Source organism: Helicoverpa zea, chromosome 26, assembly GCF_022581195.2.
Source record: "Helicoverpa zea isolate HzStark_Cry1AcR chromosome 26, ilHelZeax1.1, whole genome shotgun sequence".
In the NCBI taxonomy this organism is placed as follows: Eukaryota; Metazoa; Arthropoda; class Insecta; order Lepidoptera; family Noctuidae; genus Helicoverpa; species Helicoverpa zea.
In genome coordinates, this window is record NC_061477.1 from 1,499,996 (window position 1) to 1,521,061 (window position 21,066).

The following is a 21,066-nucleotide window of genomic DNA, read 5'->3' on the forward strand; positions in this document are numbered from 1 at the left end:
CTTTGAGTTACGGTCTATTTGAATTTGTTTTGACTGTACAGGGTTAATATGACAATAATTTCCGTAGTTTTAATTATTTTAGGGATAAAAAATTACCTATATTAAAAATGATATAAATCGATTCAGTAAACGATTCTGAACGAACTAATTTCAGGATGTGCGTTAATTAAGTTACATGTTGTATATTTCTCTTTATAGGTATTATCAATATTTTTTTCTCTATTATATTAGTATAGATTAAAGTATATTATTATGTATTTTCCGTTTACCTTTAATTAAGCCTATACGATCAGATGACTAGGAGTTCATAGCTCTCTTGATTATCATGTTTTCGAAAAAACATTTACCTACTTAATTAAGCATTAGTTTGCCACTGAGAAGACATTGCATGCTACTTGTATGTAATGTTATCTAGATCTTGGTTAGATCTTTAGTCTTGTATCTTAGCTAAAATCTAATTAATTTTGGCATGAGGTCAATATCTTAATTTATTTTAGCATCAACAGATTCTGAGTTATCTATATACTTATTAGAAGAAACATTTTTTTTTCTTTGTTTGTATTCTAAAGGCTCCGAAACTTCATAACTGATCTGAAATGGGCAATTAGAAACAAACTTATTTATATTTTTGACGTTCATAAGTGCTTGTAAAGACCTAAATGAAATAAAATGATTTGACTTTGACTTAAAAAAAAATCACACTGTTGAAAAGCCACCAGAGTAGTACCATAGGCTATATTCTACCCTAGCAAGTAGTACCCAAAATATACGGGTGAAACCGGTGGCAGAAGCTAGTACGGATTATAATTTTATTCAACCAACGCAAAATTTTCTCGCTCGCAATTTATTCTAAAGGTCAATGACTCTTAACTCTCCGTAGTCTTAGTCTATTTTTATATTTTTGGAATAATCGCTGTTTCTCGATTATTTCTAGGATATACAAAGTGGGTAAAATATAAATCTCAAGTAGCAAAAGTTCTATTTTGTTCCAGTTTTGTCCCTTATTTTATTGAAGCTATTTTATTATTTTCTCCTCGAGGTCACATAGTTTCCGGACAAATTTCAGCCGGACTAAGACATGTCCGGTGTCCGGATAACGTTGCTTCACGGTTTATATTACGAGGAAAATGTAATGCATACCTTTATAACTGACAAAAGTAGACTTTAAGTAAAGTACTAACCTTACTTGAAAAATCTTTGCTGTACGTGTTGAATTATAATTTGTTTTTGGGTATAGCTAGTGACGACTGACGTAGGGTTTAATGAAACCCTAATTGACCTATTATATAATTTTTGATTATTTGTTCTATAGTTATTATTTTTTCTAGTTCTCACTTATTTACAGTTACCGCTTTCATAGAGGTGACATCGCTCGGTAACTTCTCACAGCTACATAAAAAGTAGGTATATAAGTACTATCCTGATGCCAAGTTTCATCAAAATCCGGAGGGCCGTTTGCACGTGGTGAAGTAACACTTTCAATCACTCACAAACTCGTCTACAATATACCTAAGAGTGATTTTAGTGCCCAGACCTTAATTATTACTAGGTAGTTCACTTTAGTCACAGACTATACCTTCATTAAATGATCCTACTCACTATTCAACACACAGATTAACAAAAAAGGCAGTAACAACTGGCTGTGGTCACTGCGGGCATCACACACGAACGTACAGAAACCACGTTTGAGACGAGAGCAATTTACATTCTGTTCACGAAAATGTGTGTCAAAACCCCATTTCAAGCCTGCATACAAGTTAGTTATATGTAGCTTTAGGTAATACGCTTTGCATAGACATAAAAGTTGAAGTGATTAAAATGACATACCTTCTTATTTTGTGTTTATTGGAAACAAATGGAATCGTAAAAAAAAACCTATGATAATATGCACGCAGTTGTCAGTACTTTTAAAAGCTTATTTTACTTAAAAAATGTGTGAATTATTTTTCTAAATCTAATCATTTTAAAAGTGCTATTACACTAGTGGAAAATTCACTCGGTCTTTTCAGAATTTTACACGCGACATATTCTGAGCAACAAAAAACATTTCGCGCATTTCACGCGTCGTATCGTTTCTCAGGTAATAATAATTGTCAATTGTTTGACTGTCCCTACGATCACGGAAAATCCGCTACTGAAAATAATCAGTAATATCACAAATCAAGGTTATTTTTTCCTGAAATTGACATCCCTCTTGCGTAAGGTGGGTATAAGAGTTTCTTGGAATGAGAAAGTATACGTCTGTCTGTCACTGTCAGTAATTCACAGGCCATTGAACTTAGGTTGGGTCGACAACAACGCGTGACAAACATACTATACTATAAAAACCGGTCAAGTGCGAGTCGGAATCGCGCACGAAGGTTTCCGTACCATTGTTTAGAAAATGAGCAAAAAAATCACGTTTGTAGTATGGGAGCTCCCCAAAATATTTATTTTATTCTAGTTTTCAGTATTTGTTGTTATAGCGGCAACAGAAATACATCATCTGTGAAAATTTCAGCTCTCTTACTATTACGGATCATGAGATACAGCCTGGTGACAGACGGACGGACGGACGGACGGACAGAGAAGCGAAAACAATAGGGTCCCGTTTTCCCCGTTGGGTACGGAACCCTAATATACTACTAACGTAACACAAATTATGTCCACAGGTATAAGCGAAAACTTTCTACATAACAGAAGCTCGTAGGTAGGTAAATAACATCCGTGCAGATCGATTTATGTAAAGTTAAGCAACGCTTGGCGCGGTCGGCCCGTGGATGGGTCACCATCTTGTCATGAACTCAAACTCAAACTCAAACTCAAAATTTTTATTTCAAATAGGCCTATGAAAGCTCTTTCGAAACGTCAAAGTTAGGTGCACGGTTCCAAAGAGTTGGTCTCATGGAGAAGAACCGGCAAGAAACTCCATGGACACTCTTTTTAAAAGAAAATAAAAATAATTACAAACATACAGTTTTCTATCTAGTCCTGAGAATGTTATACAATCCAAATTGAGCTAAAAATGTATTAATAAATTATACAAAATAATTTTAGTGCGATCGTTACTCGAAAAATAATTTATACATGATGAGTTCTTTCTTGTTTCGGGAGGCACGTTAAATTTGTGGCTTCTGGCTGTCATTTGAACTTGTTTGGTAGTTGTTACGGGTAGTCAGAAACCAGAAAGTCTATCAACCAGTCCTATCAGTATCAGGTTGCACTTGTAACTGGGTTGAGGAGGTCATAAAGGCAGTCAACTTATCATCATCATTTTTATCGATAGACAGTTGCTCCATATAAAACGCTGGTACTCAGCTACACCCGGTTAGACTGGAAGCCGACCCCAATATAGTTGGGAAAAGGCTAGGCAGATGATGGATAATAAGTATAAACATATAAGACTCGAGCAAAGGCTAGTTAAAAGTTTGTGTTATATATTTTTTACCTAGTTGGACTACAGATAATTTCGTATTAACTCTCATCATTTACAAAACCACTTACCATTTACCCTGGTAAGTTACGTTCACCTGGGATAATAGGAGGTTTTACGGACAACATAGGTACTTTATTTTGTTTTTACACAGGCCAAAGTTCGGTATATATATACCATCTACACCTACCTACACACTATTATTAAGCTCAAGAGTTTCTCTGTTTGCTTGAACGTTTTAATCTTAGGAAGTAGTGGACTGACTGCCGACGTGCACGAAGGGTTCCGTTCCACCAGAGCAAAAATGAGCAAAATAATCACGTTTGTTGTATGGGAGCCCCCCAAAATATTTATTTCATTCTAGTTTTCAGTATTTTTTGTTATAGCGGCAACAGAAATACATCATCTGTGAAAATTTCAACTCTCTTACTGCCACGGTTCGTGAGATACAGCCTGGTGATAGACGGACGGACAGAGGAGCGAAAACAATAGGTTCTGTTACCCTTTGGGTACGGAACCCTTAAAATTATTTCAGCGTTAGATAACCCATTTATCGAAGCAGAATATAGGCTTACTTTTTATCCACATTAACTAAGTAGCTTCCATGTGACGCGAGTGAAACCGGTGGCAGAAGCTAGTATCATATAATACGATTCTTACCCACGTTTGTCAAGTACTATCAAAGAAAATAACTCGGGGCGACCCTCGTAAGAAAATATATGTATTTTCGTGTTCCCGTCATTTCTTTGAGAATCTTTTCCTTATCTTTTGGACAAATAGAATATTTCTCGCCGTATTCGAAGGTAAAGGAAAATGTGATTTTTTTGCCGCGTTATTTTACAGGTTTCATCCAAATGTTTATAGGTATACTTCGGCCGTTCAGAGAATGCGTTCCGACGAAATGCGTAATAGGTGTCAACCTATCAGTTAGTCACGACTAGTGATGGGCACAACATAACACTGAGTTCGTTACCGTTCCTTCAAAATGAACCGCCGCATTATTTTAAGATTATTTTCGTTTTAAATTGGCGGAATCATTTGTTTTATATTTTAGTTATTTAAGTGGAAACCAAAAAAAGGTAATATTCATATAATAAAATTGTTTTATTTATTCTTTGTTACAAGTACATTGAATTGAATGTGCGAACAGAATATTAATCAGACTCCGATTTGCTTGAGGAGGTGGTGTCTTCATCATCATCTTCGCCTACATGTATAATTATATTATTATCAATAACAGAATCAATCCTGATATCTCGGTCTAACAAAAGCCGGGTAATCAAATAAAAACAGATCGAAAACACTTGAAAAACGTGGTCTATGCGCACGAAACGACAACGGACGACTGTTTTAGCGTCACAAAATGGCGGCCCATAACACCATTTGGGGTTACCATTTTTAATCTAAGTATAAAAATGCGGTTTGGTCATAGTTTTATTTTTATATTTCATAAACGTTATAATTAAGTCTTATAGTCCATTATTTTCCAATTCTTAAAAAGAAAATCAAAACGTATTATTTTATATTATAACTGTATAAGAACAGATTACGATACTTGCCTGTTATTTTTAGCACAGCACTACAAAATATAAACCGCTGACATAACCTTGTAATAGCGCAGTATAGATTTAGAAAAATATTGTTTACCAAGTTATTTGACACTCAGTTTGGCACAAAATTATAACATTCATTGATTATTGATATAATAATGTTGTTTTAATGCTCCTCAATTGTTAAAACGGTAAACAACCAGCAAAAATATTTTTATCGTAACTGCAACGCCATTGCAAAGTTACGTCGTCAGTTCAATCGCGACGTGTCAGGAACGCATTCTCTGAATGGCCGAACTATAATATCTTGACTGTCGAGAGAGTTGAATCCAGGTACCAGATACATACCCCTAGAAATTAGCCAGGTTATGATAAGAACTAATGTTCCCTTTAAAAATTGTTTTATACATGTATTTCTGTACCAAATTAAATTTAAATAGGTTCACTAGTTTTTGCAAAAACTTTCGCATTTACTGTATTAGGTATATACCGTCAGTTGCACAAAGCTCCATTAAAGTTAAAGCTTCTTTAAATCTATTGCTGACTCTTTCATTGTCAAAGGGATAAAAAGTGTTAGCAACATATTTAATGAAGCTTTCATTTTAATGGAGCTTTGTGCAACTAACGGTTACTCCTCTATTGTACATAACAATATTTCTGTAGTCTTGTTTCTTTTCATTTTATTTAGTAGAATTAATTGAGTTGTTTGTGTTTTGTTGGGTGCTAGATATTGTAACGTTGATATGTTGACAATGATAGATTAGTTTTCACCTGCCCGTCAAAGCGTCTCCTTTGATGGATAAATGTTTATATGAATCGTGCTCAAAATGAGGTTTTCAATCGTTATAGTTTATGTTTAAAATTAATTATTTACAATAAAAAAATATTAACGATATACGGATGGACTCCTGATAACACCCCAGAAGTTAATAGGTGCATACTGTAGATTGTACATAAGGGGCTTAAGAAGGAATATGATGGGTTATAGTCAGTAAGAGTGTGCCACTTCCTCCCTCCACAGCATAAGCCGTCATTTGATGATTTTCCATATAATAAAAATTCGGTAAAAAAACTTTTAAGTTAAACGGTTTTATCTTATCTGCACTGAAAACTAGAAAATAAAAAAATAGTTACTTACCTGTCAACCTACGTAGGTGGTCCCGGTCATATTAAACTAAAATAAAAACGTGGGGCCCATTAACTATTGCTGTAGTACTTTCTTCTAGAGGTATAATAGGTGTGGATTGCATCGACTTACTATAATCGTAACTGGAGATTTTGACAATCAATAATCAGCCGTAGCGGCTTCACCAGCGAACGCCGAGCTCATGATCTACCAAAGTATAAAGATATGCTTTGCCATAGGTAGGATTTCACAGGGGCCCCACGTTTTTATTTTAGTTTAATATGACCGGGACCACCTACGTAGGTTGACAGGTAAGTAACTATTTTTTTATTTTCTAGTTTTCAGTGCAGATAAGATAAAACCGTTTAACTTAAAAGTTTTTTTACCGAATTTTTATTTTCTAGTTTTTAGTATTTAATGAAAATGCGTACCGAATATTCCTCATTCTATCTAATTCATTTAGTGTATCATTATTACACGGTCTCTTACCTGACAATTTATTACAATCTAATTCCTCAATACATAGCCCTTCCAGATACTTTTTTTTTAACAACCCCAAAAATCATCACATGACCTCTCCTGCTGTGGGTCAGCAGCGGTGAGGGAGTGTCAGACTCTTGACTAAAAGCCGTTTTGTTCCGTCGTAGGCCTTTTATGTACCAGGGCCGCGGTAACTCTTTCGAACAATCTCGCAGCCCAGGCAGGCCTTGGCCCTGTTGGGCCCCGCTGGAGTTACTGACAGTTTTCTACTTGTGAAGCCCTTTCATTTGATACCCGTATTGGTGGGATTGATAAAAAATTGTTATCAGCGATTTGGTAGCGGCGGCCATCTTAGATTTCAATTTTGCATAGTAAATTGTATTCTACTTGTTGAGACCTTTCATTTGATACCCATGTTGATGGGATTGATAAAACCTACGTTATCCGCCATTTTGTAGCGGCCGCCATCTTGGATTTATTTTTTTATAGTATATTGTATTCTGTTTGTTGAGCCCTTTCATTTGATACCCATATTGATGGGATTGATAAAACCTACGTTATCCGCCATCTTAGATTTCAATTTTGCATAGTAAATTGTATTCTACTTGTTGAGACCTTTCATTTGATACCCATGTTGATGGGATTTATAAAACTTAAGTTATCCGCCATTTTGTAGAGGCCGCCATCTTGGATTTTAATTTTATATAGTACATACATTGTATTCTACTGGTTGAGAACTTTCATTTGATACCCATATTGATGGGATTGATAAAACCTACGTTATCCGCCATTTTGTAGCGGCCGCCATCTTGGATTTCATTTTTATAGTAAATTGTATTCTACTTGTTGAGTCCTTTCATTTGATACCCATGTTGATGGGATTTATAAAACCTAAGTTATCCGCCATTTTGTAGAGGCCGCCATCTTGGATTTTAATTTTATATAGTACATTGTATTCTACTGGTTGAGAACTTTCATTTGATACCCATATTGATGGGATTGATAAAACCTACGTTATCCGCCATTTTGTAGCGGCCGCCATCTTGGATTTCAATTTTTTATAGTATATTGTATTCTGCTTGTTGAGCCCTTTCATTTGATACCCATATTGATGGGATTGATAAAATCTACGTTATCCGCCATTTTGTGCCGGCGGCCATATTGGATTTACAATGTTATTGATATTACTATATTGTATTGTCATCGGAATTAAAGGTGTATACAAAATTTCAGATTAATCGGTTGACAGGAAGAGGGTGAAATTTGAATTACTAAATTTGACCCAAGAATGAATAAATAATAAATAAAACAAACGGGGTAAGCTAAATAAAACCGTTTAAAAAGAGTTCAGTGGGTATAGGCACGTACTGAAACGTTCAACACAGCAATGTTTATTTTACAACAGTAAAAGTTTAGAGCGCTGTGATCCAAATTGCCATGTTTCATTAGGAAATTACCTAATTAGGTTATTTTTACCAAACCAGAAAAAGTTATATATTAACTATTCAATAGGTATTTTTCTCAGTAACCTGTCGCATGCCATAAATCTTATTCTGGTCCTATTATCCTTATTCCAGTCGGCCTCGAAATGAAGCTAATTTGACAGCTGATGTCGCGTCTGCTCCAATTCATGCTATCTTGAACCTGTCAGTAACAGGAATGCTGGGATATCTTAGATTATGTCTGGGACATCTGTTTCTATATTATTTATTACTGACCTGATAGATAGATACAGAAAGACTATGTTTTTTTTACCTGGGGGCGCGGAGTAGTTCCCCCTGGACGCGGGTGAAACCGGGATAAAATATAGCCTATGTTACTCGGGAAAAGTGTAGCTTTCTAATAGTGAAAGGATTTTGCAAATCGGTTCAGTAGTTTCGAACTCTTTAGGGCACAAACAAAGGAAAAAAAATTCGGTAAAAAAACTTTTAAGTTAAACGGTTTTATCTTATCTGCACTGAAAACTAGAAAATAAAAAAATAGTTACTTACCTGTCAACCTACGTAGGTGGTCCCGGTCATATTAAACTAAAATAAAAACGTGGGGCCCATTAACTATTGCTGTAGTACTTTCTTCTAGAGGTATAATAGGTGTGGATTGCATCGACTTACTATAATCGTAACTGGAGATTTTGACAATCAATAATCAGCCGTAGCGGCTTCACCAGCGAACGCCGAGCTCATGATCTACCAAAGTATAAAGATATGCTTTGCCATAGGTAGGATTTCACAGGGGCCCCACGTTTTTATTTTAGTTTAATATGACCGGGACCACCTACGTAGGTTGACAGGTAAGTAACTATTTTTTTATTTTCTAGTTTTCAGTGCAGATAAGATAAAACCGTTTAACTTAAAAGTTTTTTTACCGAATTTTTATTTTCTAGTTTTTAGTATTTAATGAAAATGCGTACCGAATATTCCTCATTCTATCTAATTCATTTAGTGTATCATTATTACACGGTCTCTTACCTGACAATTTATTACAATCTAATTCCTCAATACATAGCCCTTCCAGATACTTTTTTTTTAACAACCCCAAAAATCATCACATGACCTCTCCTGCTGTGGGTCAGCAGCGGTGAGGGAGTGTCAGACTCTTGACTAAAAGCCGTTTTGTTCCGTCGTAGGCCTTTTATGTACCAGGGCCGCGGTAACTCTTTCGAACAATCTCGCAGCCCAGGCAGGCCTTGGCCCTGTTGGGCCCCGCTGGAGTTACTGACAGTTTTCTACTTGTGAAGCCCTTTCATTTGATACCCGTATTGGTGGGATTGATAAAAAATTGTTATCAGCGATTTGGTAGCGGCGGCCATCTTAGATTTCAATTTTGCATAGTAAATTGTATTCTACTTGTTGAGACCTTTCATTTGATACCCATGTTGATGGGATTGATAAAACCTACGTTATCCGCCATTTTGTAGCGGCCGCCATCTTGGATTTATTTTTTTATAGTATATTGTATTCTGTTTGTTGAGCCCTTTCATTTGATACCCATATTGATGGGATTGATAAAACCTACGTTATCCGCCATCTTAGATTTCAATTTTGCATAGTAAATTGTATTCTACTTGTTGAGACCTTTCATTTGATACCCATGTTGATGGGATTTATAAAACTTAAGTTATCCGCCATTTTGTAGAGGCCGCCATCTTGGATTTTAATTTTATATAGTACATACATTGTATTCTACTGGTTGAGAACTTTCATTTGATACCCATATTGATGGGATTGATAAAACCTACGTTATCCGCCATTTTGTAGCGGCCGCCATCTTGGATTTCATTTTTATAGTAAATTGTATTCTACTTGTTGAGTCCTTTCATTTGATACCCATGTTGATGGGATTTATAAAACCTAAGTTATCCGCCATTTTGTAGAGGCCGCCATCTTGGATTTTAATTTTATATAGTACATTGTATTCTACTGGTTGAGAACTTTCATTTGATACCCATATTGATGGGATTGATAAAACCTACGTTATCCGCCATTTTGTAGCGGCCGCCATCTTGGATTTCAATTTTTTATAGTATATTGTATTCTGCTTGTTGAGCCCTTTCATTTGATACCCATATTGATGGGATTGATAAAATCTACGTTATCCGCCATTTTGTGCCGGCGGCCATATTGGATTTACAATGTTATTGATATTACTATATTGTATTGTCATCGGAATTAAAGGTGTATACAAAATTTCAGATTAATCGGTTGACAGGAAGAGGGTGAAATTTGAATTACTAAATTTGACCCAAGAATGAATAAATAATAAATAAAACAAACGGGGTAAGCTAAATAAAACCGTTTAAAAATGTTTCCTCTTTTATTAGTACCTATATAGAGAATCCTTTCAACTCTACCAAATTAAAGCAACCAAGTAACTTTCCATTCAAATAATGTGTCGGTGCAGCTGCTGCAGCCGCGGAAAACCTCAAGCGGCACAAATATGTAAACCTCACCGGCAATTGCATTTTAGAGCCGTTTGGGGTTGAAACCTTGGGACCATGGGGCCCAAGTGCCCACAGACTCTTTCGAGAAATTACTAAGCGATTAGTGGAGTCCACTCGTGACCAAACGGCTGGCCTATACTTCGGTCAAAGGATATGCATTGCCATCCAGCGTGGCAATGCAGCCAGCCTTTTGGGCACGATCCCAGCTGACAGCGATGCGCATGAATATTTTGATACTTAGTTTTAATATTTCCCTATAATAAGATCATTTTGTAAAACTATTGAATAAAACCATAATAAAACGTATTACTTTACAACCCGTAGTTCTTCGACCTTACCAGCTATCAACTATGGTGGTCTAGACAGCCCGAGTATCATACGTAACTTTTGTAATCAATAACCATGACCCAAGGGAACTGAGAGCTATGGTAAACATATCGATCGATACCCTGGTTCATGGTGGCTAGACTGTATGATAAATTATCTTTTTTTTGACAGACTTTAAAAAGGGAGGTTCACCGTTTGACCTGTATGATGTATAGATATTTGTGCGCGATTGACATGTTTGGCTGTACCAATTCTTATGTTTTGAGCATTAGTTATGACTTCTTAAAAGGTTTTAAGTTCAAATATGTTAGGTTTTAAGTATGTAAGTAGGAACCTATATTATTTTTAGGAATTCTTAAGAATGTTACTGACGTAAGCTTTTTTTTTTACGACGAAAACGATTTAAGCGATTAATTTGATATTTATAAAGTTGGAGAAAAAAAATATGTGAAAGACATATTTCATATCTCAATTTACGGAGCAGACTGCACGAGCAATAACATATAAATAAACATCCAAAGTTTTCTCATAATCTTCAAACTTTTAAAGTATTTTCCTGTACATATTCTACCCTCATTTAACTCCATAATTCTACAGCAAAGTTGTATGTGCACCACGGAGAACAAAATGACTAGCGGAGATGTCATAACGCAAAATCTCCTGAGAAAGTAGCGCGTCAACATGCGAGTGTGCGGGGGACGAGGAACGTTACTTTTTTAGCTCCATATACCTTCTTTGGAACCCAAAAAGGAGGAGGTTCTCAATTCGGCCGGTATGTTTTTTTTTGTAATACCAAAAACCGTTGCCAGGTGTCTCAAAGAACCTACCGGGGCTACGGGATTGATCGAAAGAACAACCACGGCTCTGGCACACAAAGGGCTCAAGAAGGAACATTGTTGGTCTTACTACAAAAACTTAAACATGTGTCAAACACTTGTCTAAAAAAAGTGTGGCTGCAAAATGGACCTTATTTCAACGTCATAATTTGATTTTTTTTTAGACAAGTCTTAAACTGACGTTTAAAAGTTTTTGTGGTAAGACGGTGTGGGTTTTAGTCAGTAAAGCTTGGGTTTCCTAGGAAAACGGTGCCGTCATATAGCGGCCGTCATATTACGGACGCAAATAGACGGTCGTCTTTACGGTGATGACATGTGGAAAGTTCCACGGCCGTTTTAACACACCGTCACAAACTTTTTGTTAGTTGTATCATACTTACTAACCTGTTTTATTTAATATTTCTCAAATTACACGACACCAATTCTGTTTTAGTTGACTTTTTCTATAATCTTTACTTTTTACATTATATATTGCTTCGTGGTTACGAACGAAATCTATTAAAATTTCGTCGTCCTCGCTGCTCCAAGACATTGTTCCGAAAAAAAAAACACAAATACGTATTAAAAAAGCTTCACCGCTTTCAATAAAACGTTCACTAAACTATCTGACACCGTCAAGACGGCCGTCATGCAAACGGCGGCACCGCTTTTTGAAGTTACGGCGTCAGTTACCGCTCTCTAGGAAACTGCCCCATTTTGTTTACATAGACAACGTTCTGGTGACGTCATTCACCGCTGTATTACGGCCGCTATATGACGGCACCGCTTTCCTAGGAAACCAAAGCTTAAGAGTCTGACACTCCCTCACACTGAACCCACAGCGGGAGTCGTCATTTGATGATTTCCCAAAAAAAATATGTCTCAAAGTACCCGAACACCTCTTGTTCACTCATTGTTTACGCTCAAGAAATGGGTCTTCTTTAGTGAAACCGCTGAATTCTTTTATAATTCGTATAATTCCAATATTATATGACTTAGTTGTACGATGCAGACATGATGGTTTTTTAGTTGGGTAAAAAATTGGTGGGAAAAATTACATATGACAATGACATTTGTCAAACGTCAAACTGAACTATAGACAACACTGATTATCACTGATAGACTAAGAAAATTCTGGGCGTAGACATGTCCTCCCCCCGTTGAAGGCCTAGGCTTCAACCTTTAAATCTTCAGGCGAAGGCAGAGGGCACAGTCGAACTAGAGAGCGTCGCACGCAGCCTCTTGAGGTGTTGACATCAGCCACACGCGGAATGTCGTCTGGTCCACGGAACAGTCGCACCACACGCCCCAGACGCCAGTTTAGGGGTGGTACGTTTTCTTCATGGAGAAGAACAAGATCCCCGATGTTTAGCTTTGAGGTGTTGGATTTCCATTTGGTTCGTAGCTGAAGTTCGGATATATATTCTCGCCTCCATCGGTTCCAGAAATCTCGTCTTATTTGCTGAAGGCGGGCGTAGCGTTGTAAGTGGGTAGCCTTGCAGTCATCGTGTGCTGGAGTCGGCAGAGCGTTGAGTGGTCTGCCAATCAAGAAATGCCCTGGGGATAAGGAAAGGAAATCGTCAGGGGATGAAGACAAAGGGCACAAGGGACGGCTATTTAGAACTGCCTCTACTTGTGCGAACAAAGTACAAAGTTCTTCAAATGTGAGATGAGTATTTCCCATGACTCTTTTTATATGGAATTTAGCAGCCTTGACACCAGCCTCCCAAATTCCACCGAAATGAGGACTGTAAGCTGGTATGAACGAAAATTTTATTCCTTCTCCAGCTGCTAACTCAGAGAGAGATTGAGAGTTGGTTTTCAAGAAATGACTAATTTCTTTAGCTGCGGCAACGAAATTTCGGCCATTATCGGAACAAATCTCCGCTGGTAAACCGCGACGTGCAACAAAACGACGGAGGGTCATTATGAAAGCTTCCTTGCTCAAGTCACTGACTGGTTCCAAATGAACGCATTTAAAACGTAAACAAATAAACAAACACAAATAACATTTTGATAATTTAGCACCGCGCCCTTTTCTGCTTAAGATAAAAAATGGACCGGCATAATCAACACCAACTGCTTTAAATGGATAATCAACTGAGACTCGATGAGCAGGTAAGTTTCCCATTTTAGGATTTAAAGTTTTGCCACGAATACGCACGCAGGTAACGCATTGATTGACAACGCGCCTAGCAAGCTTCCTGCCATTGATAGGCCACACAGCTTCTCTTACTGTTGCTAGCAGTAACTGGGGACCAGCATGTAAATGTTTTAAGTGTTCGCGAATAAAATAAAGTTTTGTCACATAGTGAGAAGAATCTAATAATACTGGATGTTTTTTATTGAAAGAATAATTAGAATTATCTAATCTCCCACCCACCCTAATCAATTGAGTAGTGGGTTCAAAAAATGGAGATAAACTTAATAATTTAGATTTCGATGACAAGGATTTACTGGCAAGCAATATTTTATATTCAGAAGGAAAAGATTGTTTTTGCACGACTCGACAAATAAAATTAAAAGCATTATTTAATTCAGTTACTGTTAAAAAACCAAATAATTTATTGTGTTTATTTGATTGTTTGGAATTATGTAAAAATCTTAAAATATATGCAAATACTCGCTGTAGTCTAGTAAAATTTGAAAATCCTTTAAAATCAAAAGTAGATTCAGGTAAATTAATGTAGTGAACTTTAATTTCAGGTAAATCAATAGATTTGTTAAGTTGTAATATGGGCCATTGTGATTCATCACTATAGAGATAAGACGGACCTTGCCACCACATGACATTATCGCGGAGATGGCAAGCATTTGCACCCCGTGAAATTAAATCTGCGGGATTTGCGTCAGTAGGAACGTAACGCCATGATTTTCGATCCGTAAGATCTAGAATTTCAGAAATTCTGTTGGCAACAAAAGTTTTAAGTTTGCTTGGATCGTTGTTAATCCAACAGAGCACGACATTAGAATCACACCAATGAGTAATTTTTGAAGGAGTGAGTCTTAAAGAATCGGTAATGGACTTACATAAGTTTGCTGCCAATACCGCTGCACACAGCTCGAGGCGAGGTATCGTTGTCGGTTTTACAGGAGCAACCTTGGATTTTGAGCATAAAAGCCTCACTGTTACCTCGTTATCTTTATTAAGCGATCTCATGTAGATGCAAGCCCCGTACGCGACTTGCGAAGCGTCACAGAATGAGTGAAGTTCAATGAATTTTGGTGAATCACAAATAACTTTACGTGGGATACGAAGGTCTGCAAGTAAAGGTAAGTTTTTAGAAATCTCATACCACTTTTCCTTTAAATCATCAGGCACAGGCTGATCCCAGTCAATGCCTTCACACCACAAATTTTGTATGAGTATTTTTGTTTGAATAATGCATGGACTTATTAGACCAAGTGGATCAAAAATTTTGAAAGATTGTGAAGTTATGAATCTCTTAGTAATTAACTCATTTGAATTATTTGAATTTATTCTTACAGGTATATGAAACGAGTCATCCTTTGGATCCCAGCCGAGGCCGAGAGTACTGGAAGACTCACTTAAGGTAAGTTTATCCTTTGTATTAATTTCGACGATATTATGAAATAATTCAGGTAAGTTAGTTTTGAACTTTCGCAATGGGAAACAAGCCGAATTTAGAGTATTAGTTAAAGCCTTTTGAATATATATTAGCTGACTTTCGCTATCGGACCCAGTGATGACGTCATCGACTAGAAAGTCATTTTGAATTATCGTTTTTATTAATTTATCACCGCACTCTTCTCCCACCTGCCAAAGACATCTTGTGCTAAGGTAACTGGCACTTGCAGTTCCGTAAGTAACAGTACCTAGTCGCAGAGTTTGAATAGGATGAGACTCGTCTTCTCTCCATAGTATTAATTGAAGGTCACAATCCTCCGGGGACACAGCCACCTGTCTATACATCTTGGCTATGTCTCCAGTAAGAAGGTACTTGTATTGACGCGATCTAACCAAAATGGAAAATAGAGAATTTTGTAAATTAGGTCCTACCATAAGGATATCATTTAAAGAATATCCAGAGGCAGTGGGAGCGGAGCCGTCGAAGACCACTCTGATTTTAGTGGACTCGCTGTCCTCTTTGAAGACAGCGTGATGACCTAGAAAGTATGAAGGATTTGGAATTGAAATAGGTGACACAGAGAGATGACCTAATTCTGAATATTCACGAATGAATTCTACATATTGTGACTTTAGTGTAGGATTTTTTCTAAATCTTTTCTCAAGATTAAGGAGACGTTTTTTTGCTTGACTGTATGAGTCACCGAGACAGTCTGGCGATTCCTTTAGTGGTAATCTGACACAGAACCTCCCGTTATCCAAACGAAATGTGTTATTTAGAAAATGATTTTCACAAGCAGTATCCTCGGGACTGAGAATTCTTTTTGGAGGAACACTCTCAATTTCCCAAAATTTTGTGAGGATGTCGTGTAGCTCGTTATTTGAAATAGTTGCATGATTGCATTGAATATTTTGTTTGGAAATTGGAAAATTAATTGGTCCGGCTATAATCCAGCCCAATTTAGAATTTTGTAATTTTGGATTCTTGGGACCTAGAGGGCGCTGTTCGCCAACTATGATATCCCAGAACAAGTCTGCTCCGATGAGCATATCAACGGGAGCAGGTTCATTGAACTTAGGGTCGGCTAATACGATATCTTTTGGAATTTTAAGGTTTTGGACATCAACTGGGACCTTTGGAATGTCACCGGTAAGCTGATGAAGAATGTAGCAAGACAAATTCACTTGGTAAGTGCCTTGGATTGATTTAAGGTGAGTATTACAACTTTCTATTACTTTATTACAATTATTGTTACCTATTCCAATAACAGTTAATGGATTTATTGTATCACATTTTAAACTTAATTTTTGTTGCAGAGATTTGGTGATGAAAGAAGATTGGCTGCCACTATCCAGCAAAGCACGAACCTTCTCTGATTTGTTATTCATAGGATTATAAACTTCTATTATTGCAGTAGACAAAAGTACATACGGATTACTTTGTTGTGAAAATGCTGAGATAGTCTCAATGCTACTATCATCAGTGGTGCTACTAGTACAGTGAGCGGACACGCTAGGATCATGAAGAAGAGAGTTATGTCTTTGATTACATTGCCTACACGAGCCCATGAAGCACTCAGAAACAGGATGTCCTTGTCGCAAACAGTTCTTGCACAATTTATATGCAGACACACATGCAAGCTTTTCTGCAATCGATTTAGATTGAAAATCTGGACAATTATAAATTCTGTGATTTCCATTACATACAACACAAAGATAACCTTTAGACGAATTATTGCTTGCTTGTGAAGTACTTGGAGATGCAAATGAAGTAGTATTTTGAAAACGATTGGATTTATTAATATATTTATTTTTAGAAGTAAACGGATTTGATGATTGTGATTGTTTAGAGATATTATTATTATTATTTAATTATTTGTTACGGTTGAGAGACTCAAGGACATCAGCCCGGTCAATGAGAAATTTTTTGAATTGATCTAATTTTGGTATTTTATCTAAAGTATTGCGGAACTCTTGCCACTTTTGTGTAGTATGATTATCCAATTTAGCAGATAACAGGAATATAACCATATAATCACAGGCAGGATTGTCTGTGCTTAGGCCTAAACTATTTAAAGCTCTTAAATTTTTAGTTATGTTATCTACCAAGTAACGCAGTGACTTGTCTGACTCACGCGTCAGCTGCTGAACATTGAATAATGAATCTAGATGATGATCGACAAGAATTCTTTCATTATCATACCGTTCACAAACAAGATTCCAAGCCTCTTTATAATTGGCTGAAGAAATCTCAAGGTTAGATATAATACGTGCAGCATCACCCTCTAGGTATGACACTAAGTAATGAAATTTGTGTATGTCTTGAATACGATCATTTTTGTGAATCAGACTGACATATGTGTCCCTAAACTCCAACCAACGGAAATGGGAACCGTTAAATTTCGAAATTTGAATTTGAGGTAAACGAAAACCAATGTTTTGATGATCAGAGTCCGCATGGATCATGACAGATTGACGACGCTTACTATCATCATCAGTTGTGTATTTTTGTAACTCAGTCTTGGCTATAGCAATATATTGAACAATATCATGCTCGATGCGTTCCCTCTCATCAAGTTCCGAGTCAATATTTGAAGAATTAACAACCTCAATCTCGTTCTGTATATTGTCAAACCTTGTCGATAATCCTTGAAATTTCTGTAATTTTAAATCTAACTCTGCAAGTTCTATTGTAGATATTTCTTTTAGACTACAAACTTTATCTAAGTAATTTTTGAACTTAGTGACTTGTCCTTTAATAGAACTGCGCTTTACAAATAATTCCTTTAATGATGACTTTGAAACAGGCTTTTCACTACTTTCACTTGCCATTTTGAACAATAAATCTAAGTATTTAATGTAATCTTCAAAATATGTAACACTACACTTTTATAAAATGTTTAGTTATCGACAAAGTTCAAATAATTAAGAAAAGGAATAAAACTTAAGAATTCTCACGTTCCTTTTCTCGGTGGAATCCACTGGGAAACTGGTCTCAGCTGGAAGCAGTGCTCGCAACAGCCGAACGGGCAGCGATAAACTTTGAACCCCACTTGTTCACCCAGAGTACTTCCTGAAAATTTCGGTAAATTGGCCTAAATATGACGAAAATAACAATTTGAATGATTGACCACTTTCCACTAACACTCTATTATTATGTTGATTAGCATAAAATGCTCAGAACTTTGGGAAATAACGAAAATGCAATATTATTTTGTTGTGTAGGGTATACTATTTATATGTTGACTTTTTAGTTTTTTTTGCACAAAAAACTAAGGAAAATAGCACAAATAGAGGTTAGTTACTGGAATATGGATAATTAAGAATGGATTTATAGGTATGGACTTTGGAAATTATGGAATTTGGGTGAAATAAAAGGAACAAAGGATGGCACTTAACTTGGCGCTGATGCTGAAGAATATCGGTGTTCCGGCACGATCTTTGGCTGATTCGTTGGCCAGGAAGGCAAGGCTAGTCTCCAACACCAAAATCTTCGATTTCCGTTGAATTTTGTGAATTTTGTATCACCGAGTATGACGCCACTCGTGATGATATTTCCAACTCTGCAGATTCTTGAAAATGTCCTGTTTACGGTCGCCAAATTTCTTGTTTACGCTCAAGAAATGGGTCTTCTTTAGTGAAACCGCTGAATTCTTTTATAATTCGTATAATTCCAATATTATATGACTTAGTTGTACGATGCAGACATGATGGTTTTTTAGTTGGGTAAAAAATTGGTGGGAAAAATTACATATGACAATGACATTTGTCAAACGTCAAACTGAACTATAGACAACACTGATTATCACTGATAGACTAAGAAAATTCTGGGCGTAGACACTCATAACTGATCGTTTTGGTCACGCCACCGTAAGTATTTGACCCAAAAGAAGACGCCTGACCTACCTGCATTATGACATCTCTCATCTTTCCTTACTCCGTTGTATGACACCTAGAAACTTTTTTTTTTTTTTTTTTTTTTGGTATGGCATCTCGCAGTTCAGCCTAGGAGGCCGTGTACTGCTTAACCGGACTTTTCCCTGTGGATGCCTAGAATTTAAGGCCTCCAGCCAGGGGCGTAAAACAACTTATAAACTAAGCGACTGCGCTAAGGGTACCCCCTGTGGGGTCGGACCTCGGCTAGGGCGTCGCTGGGGAGGCAGCAAAGGGACAGGCTGGATCATATGATCATTATTATTAAATGGGGAATTTAAAGCTACTGGCTCAGCTCGCGGGCTGGCTCGATGAGCAAGGGTCGGGAGGACAGAGAACGGGACGTCGCGGCGGACCTCGGCGGCGAGGTTTGTACGAACGCGGTTTGTGTTTGTGTAGGGTGCTAGTGAGTTTACTACTCTCTTGGAGGACAGTTATCTCATCGTCAGGTTCTAGAAGGGCATGCCTAGGGCGGCGAATCCTACTGATGCGGGAGGGAGTATAATTACTGGCTGACACGATAAGTGAGTTATCGTGTTTCTCAGCGCGTTCGAAGTACCGTATGGCGGCACGCTTCATATACTGGCGGATGGTAGGGATTTTTAAGTCGAGATGAAGAATCTCATTTCGAACATAATAGGGAGCTCTTGTGATTTTCCGTAAAGCACGGTTTTGAAGGGCCTGCATTCTGTGAAGGCGGCGATGGCTTGCCTGTGCGAACACAGGGCAAGCATACATCATGACGGGGCGTATGCACGATACGTAGAGGCGTAACTTGCTTTTAAGAGATAATTTGCTCTTTGAGTTGAGCAAGAAGTGCAATCTGCCGTACACAAAGGCTGCTCTAGAGCGCACCTTACGTATGTGCTCGGCGAATGAGAGGCGCTGGTCTAAGATTACACCTAGATATTTGGCATGCTCCTTCCAAGGAATCGGCCTACCAAACATGGTGACTGACGGGGGCGCGGGAGGAAGCCTACGGCGAGGGCTCGAAAAGAGTATGGCCTGGCTTTTGTCGGGGTGGAGTTCGATTCTCCATAGCCTAGTCCAGACACCTAAGGTGTTGCAATAGGCTTGGAGATGTCTCACTATGGCGGCTGGGCTGCGGCCTGAGCAGTAGATTGCCGTGTCGTCGGCGAATAGGGCTAATTGAACATGCTTGTTCTTAGGAATATCGCTAGTGTATAGCGTGAAGAGGATGGGGGAGAGTACCGAGCCTTGTGGGACGCCAGCTTTTATAGGGTGGGCCGAAGAAAGAGTGCCGTCTATGCGATAGCGAAAGGTGCGATTCGACAAAAAGTCTCGTAAGATGACGACGAGACGGTCTGGGACACCGAGTTGGTAAAGCTTGTAAATCAAGCCTTTGTGCCAGACTTTGTCGAATGCCTTTGCTATATCGAAGAGAATCGTACCGGTGAGTTGGCCACGTTGGAATCCGTGGCTCACACCTTCCACGATGCGGTGGACTTGTTGGACACAAGAGTGATGGGTTCGAAAACCAAACTGTTCTAATGGGATAAGACTCTTTGCTTCGACGTAATCTTTGAGACGCTTATAGATAAGTATCTCGTAGATCTTGCCGAACACATTGAGTAAACTGATAGGGCGAAAGCTGGACGGGTCTGATTTTGGTTTACCGGGTTTGGGAATACCGATTACGGTTGCCTCTTTCCATGCCTGTGGGAACAGGTTATGGGTCATGGCGCAATTGAAGATCGCGGTCATGAGCATTACGAGGGAAGCGGGTAGGATTTTGAAAACTTTATTGGTTATTCTATCTGGGCCCGGAGCTTTACGGGGTTTGAGACGTTTGATGATCTCTGCCACTTCGTCTGGAGTGAAGGGATCGTCGGGGTCTTCTTGCGGTGGTAGGGAGGATCTGCGCTCGACCTCG

At 37.8% G+C, this 21,066-nt stretch overlaps 2 protein-coding genes across 27 annotated transcripts in view; one reads left to right on the forward strand and one right to left on the reverse strand.

Annotated features, from left to right (window-relative positions):
* LOC124642850 (ryanodine receptor) overlaps positions 1–21,066 on the forward strand; it is a 224,686-nt gene that overhangs the window by 33,318 nt on the left and 170,302 nt on the right. The gene's annotated exons all lie outside the window — the stretch shown is intronic.
* LOC124642852 lies at positions 12,609–17,100 on the reverse strand. The gene is made up of 2 exons (XM_047181600.1): positions 14,681–17,100; positions 12,609–13,207 (listed from the first exon to the last, which is right to left on the reverse strand). The coding sequence occupies exons 1-2, from the start codon at positions 16,806–16,808 to the stop codon at positions 12,819–12,821; spliced, it is 2,517 nt and encodes an 838-aa protein (XP_047037556.1). The 5' UTR covers positions 16,809–17,100; the 3' UTR covers positions 12,609–12,818.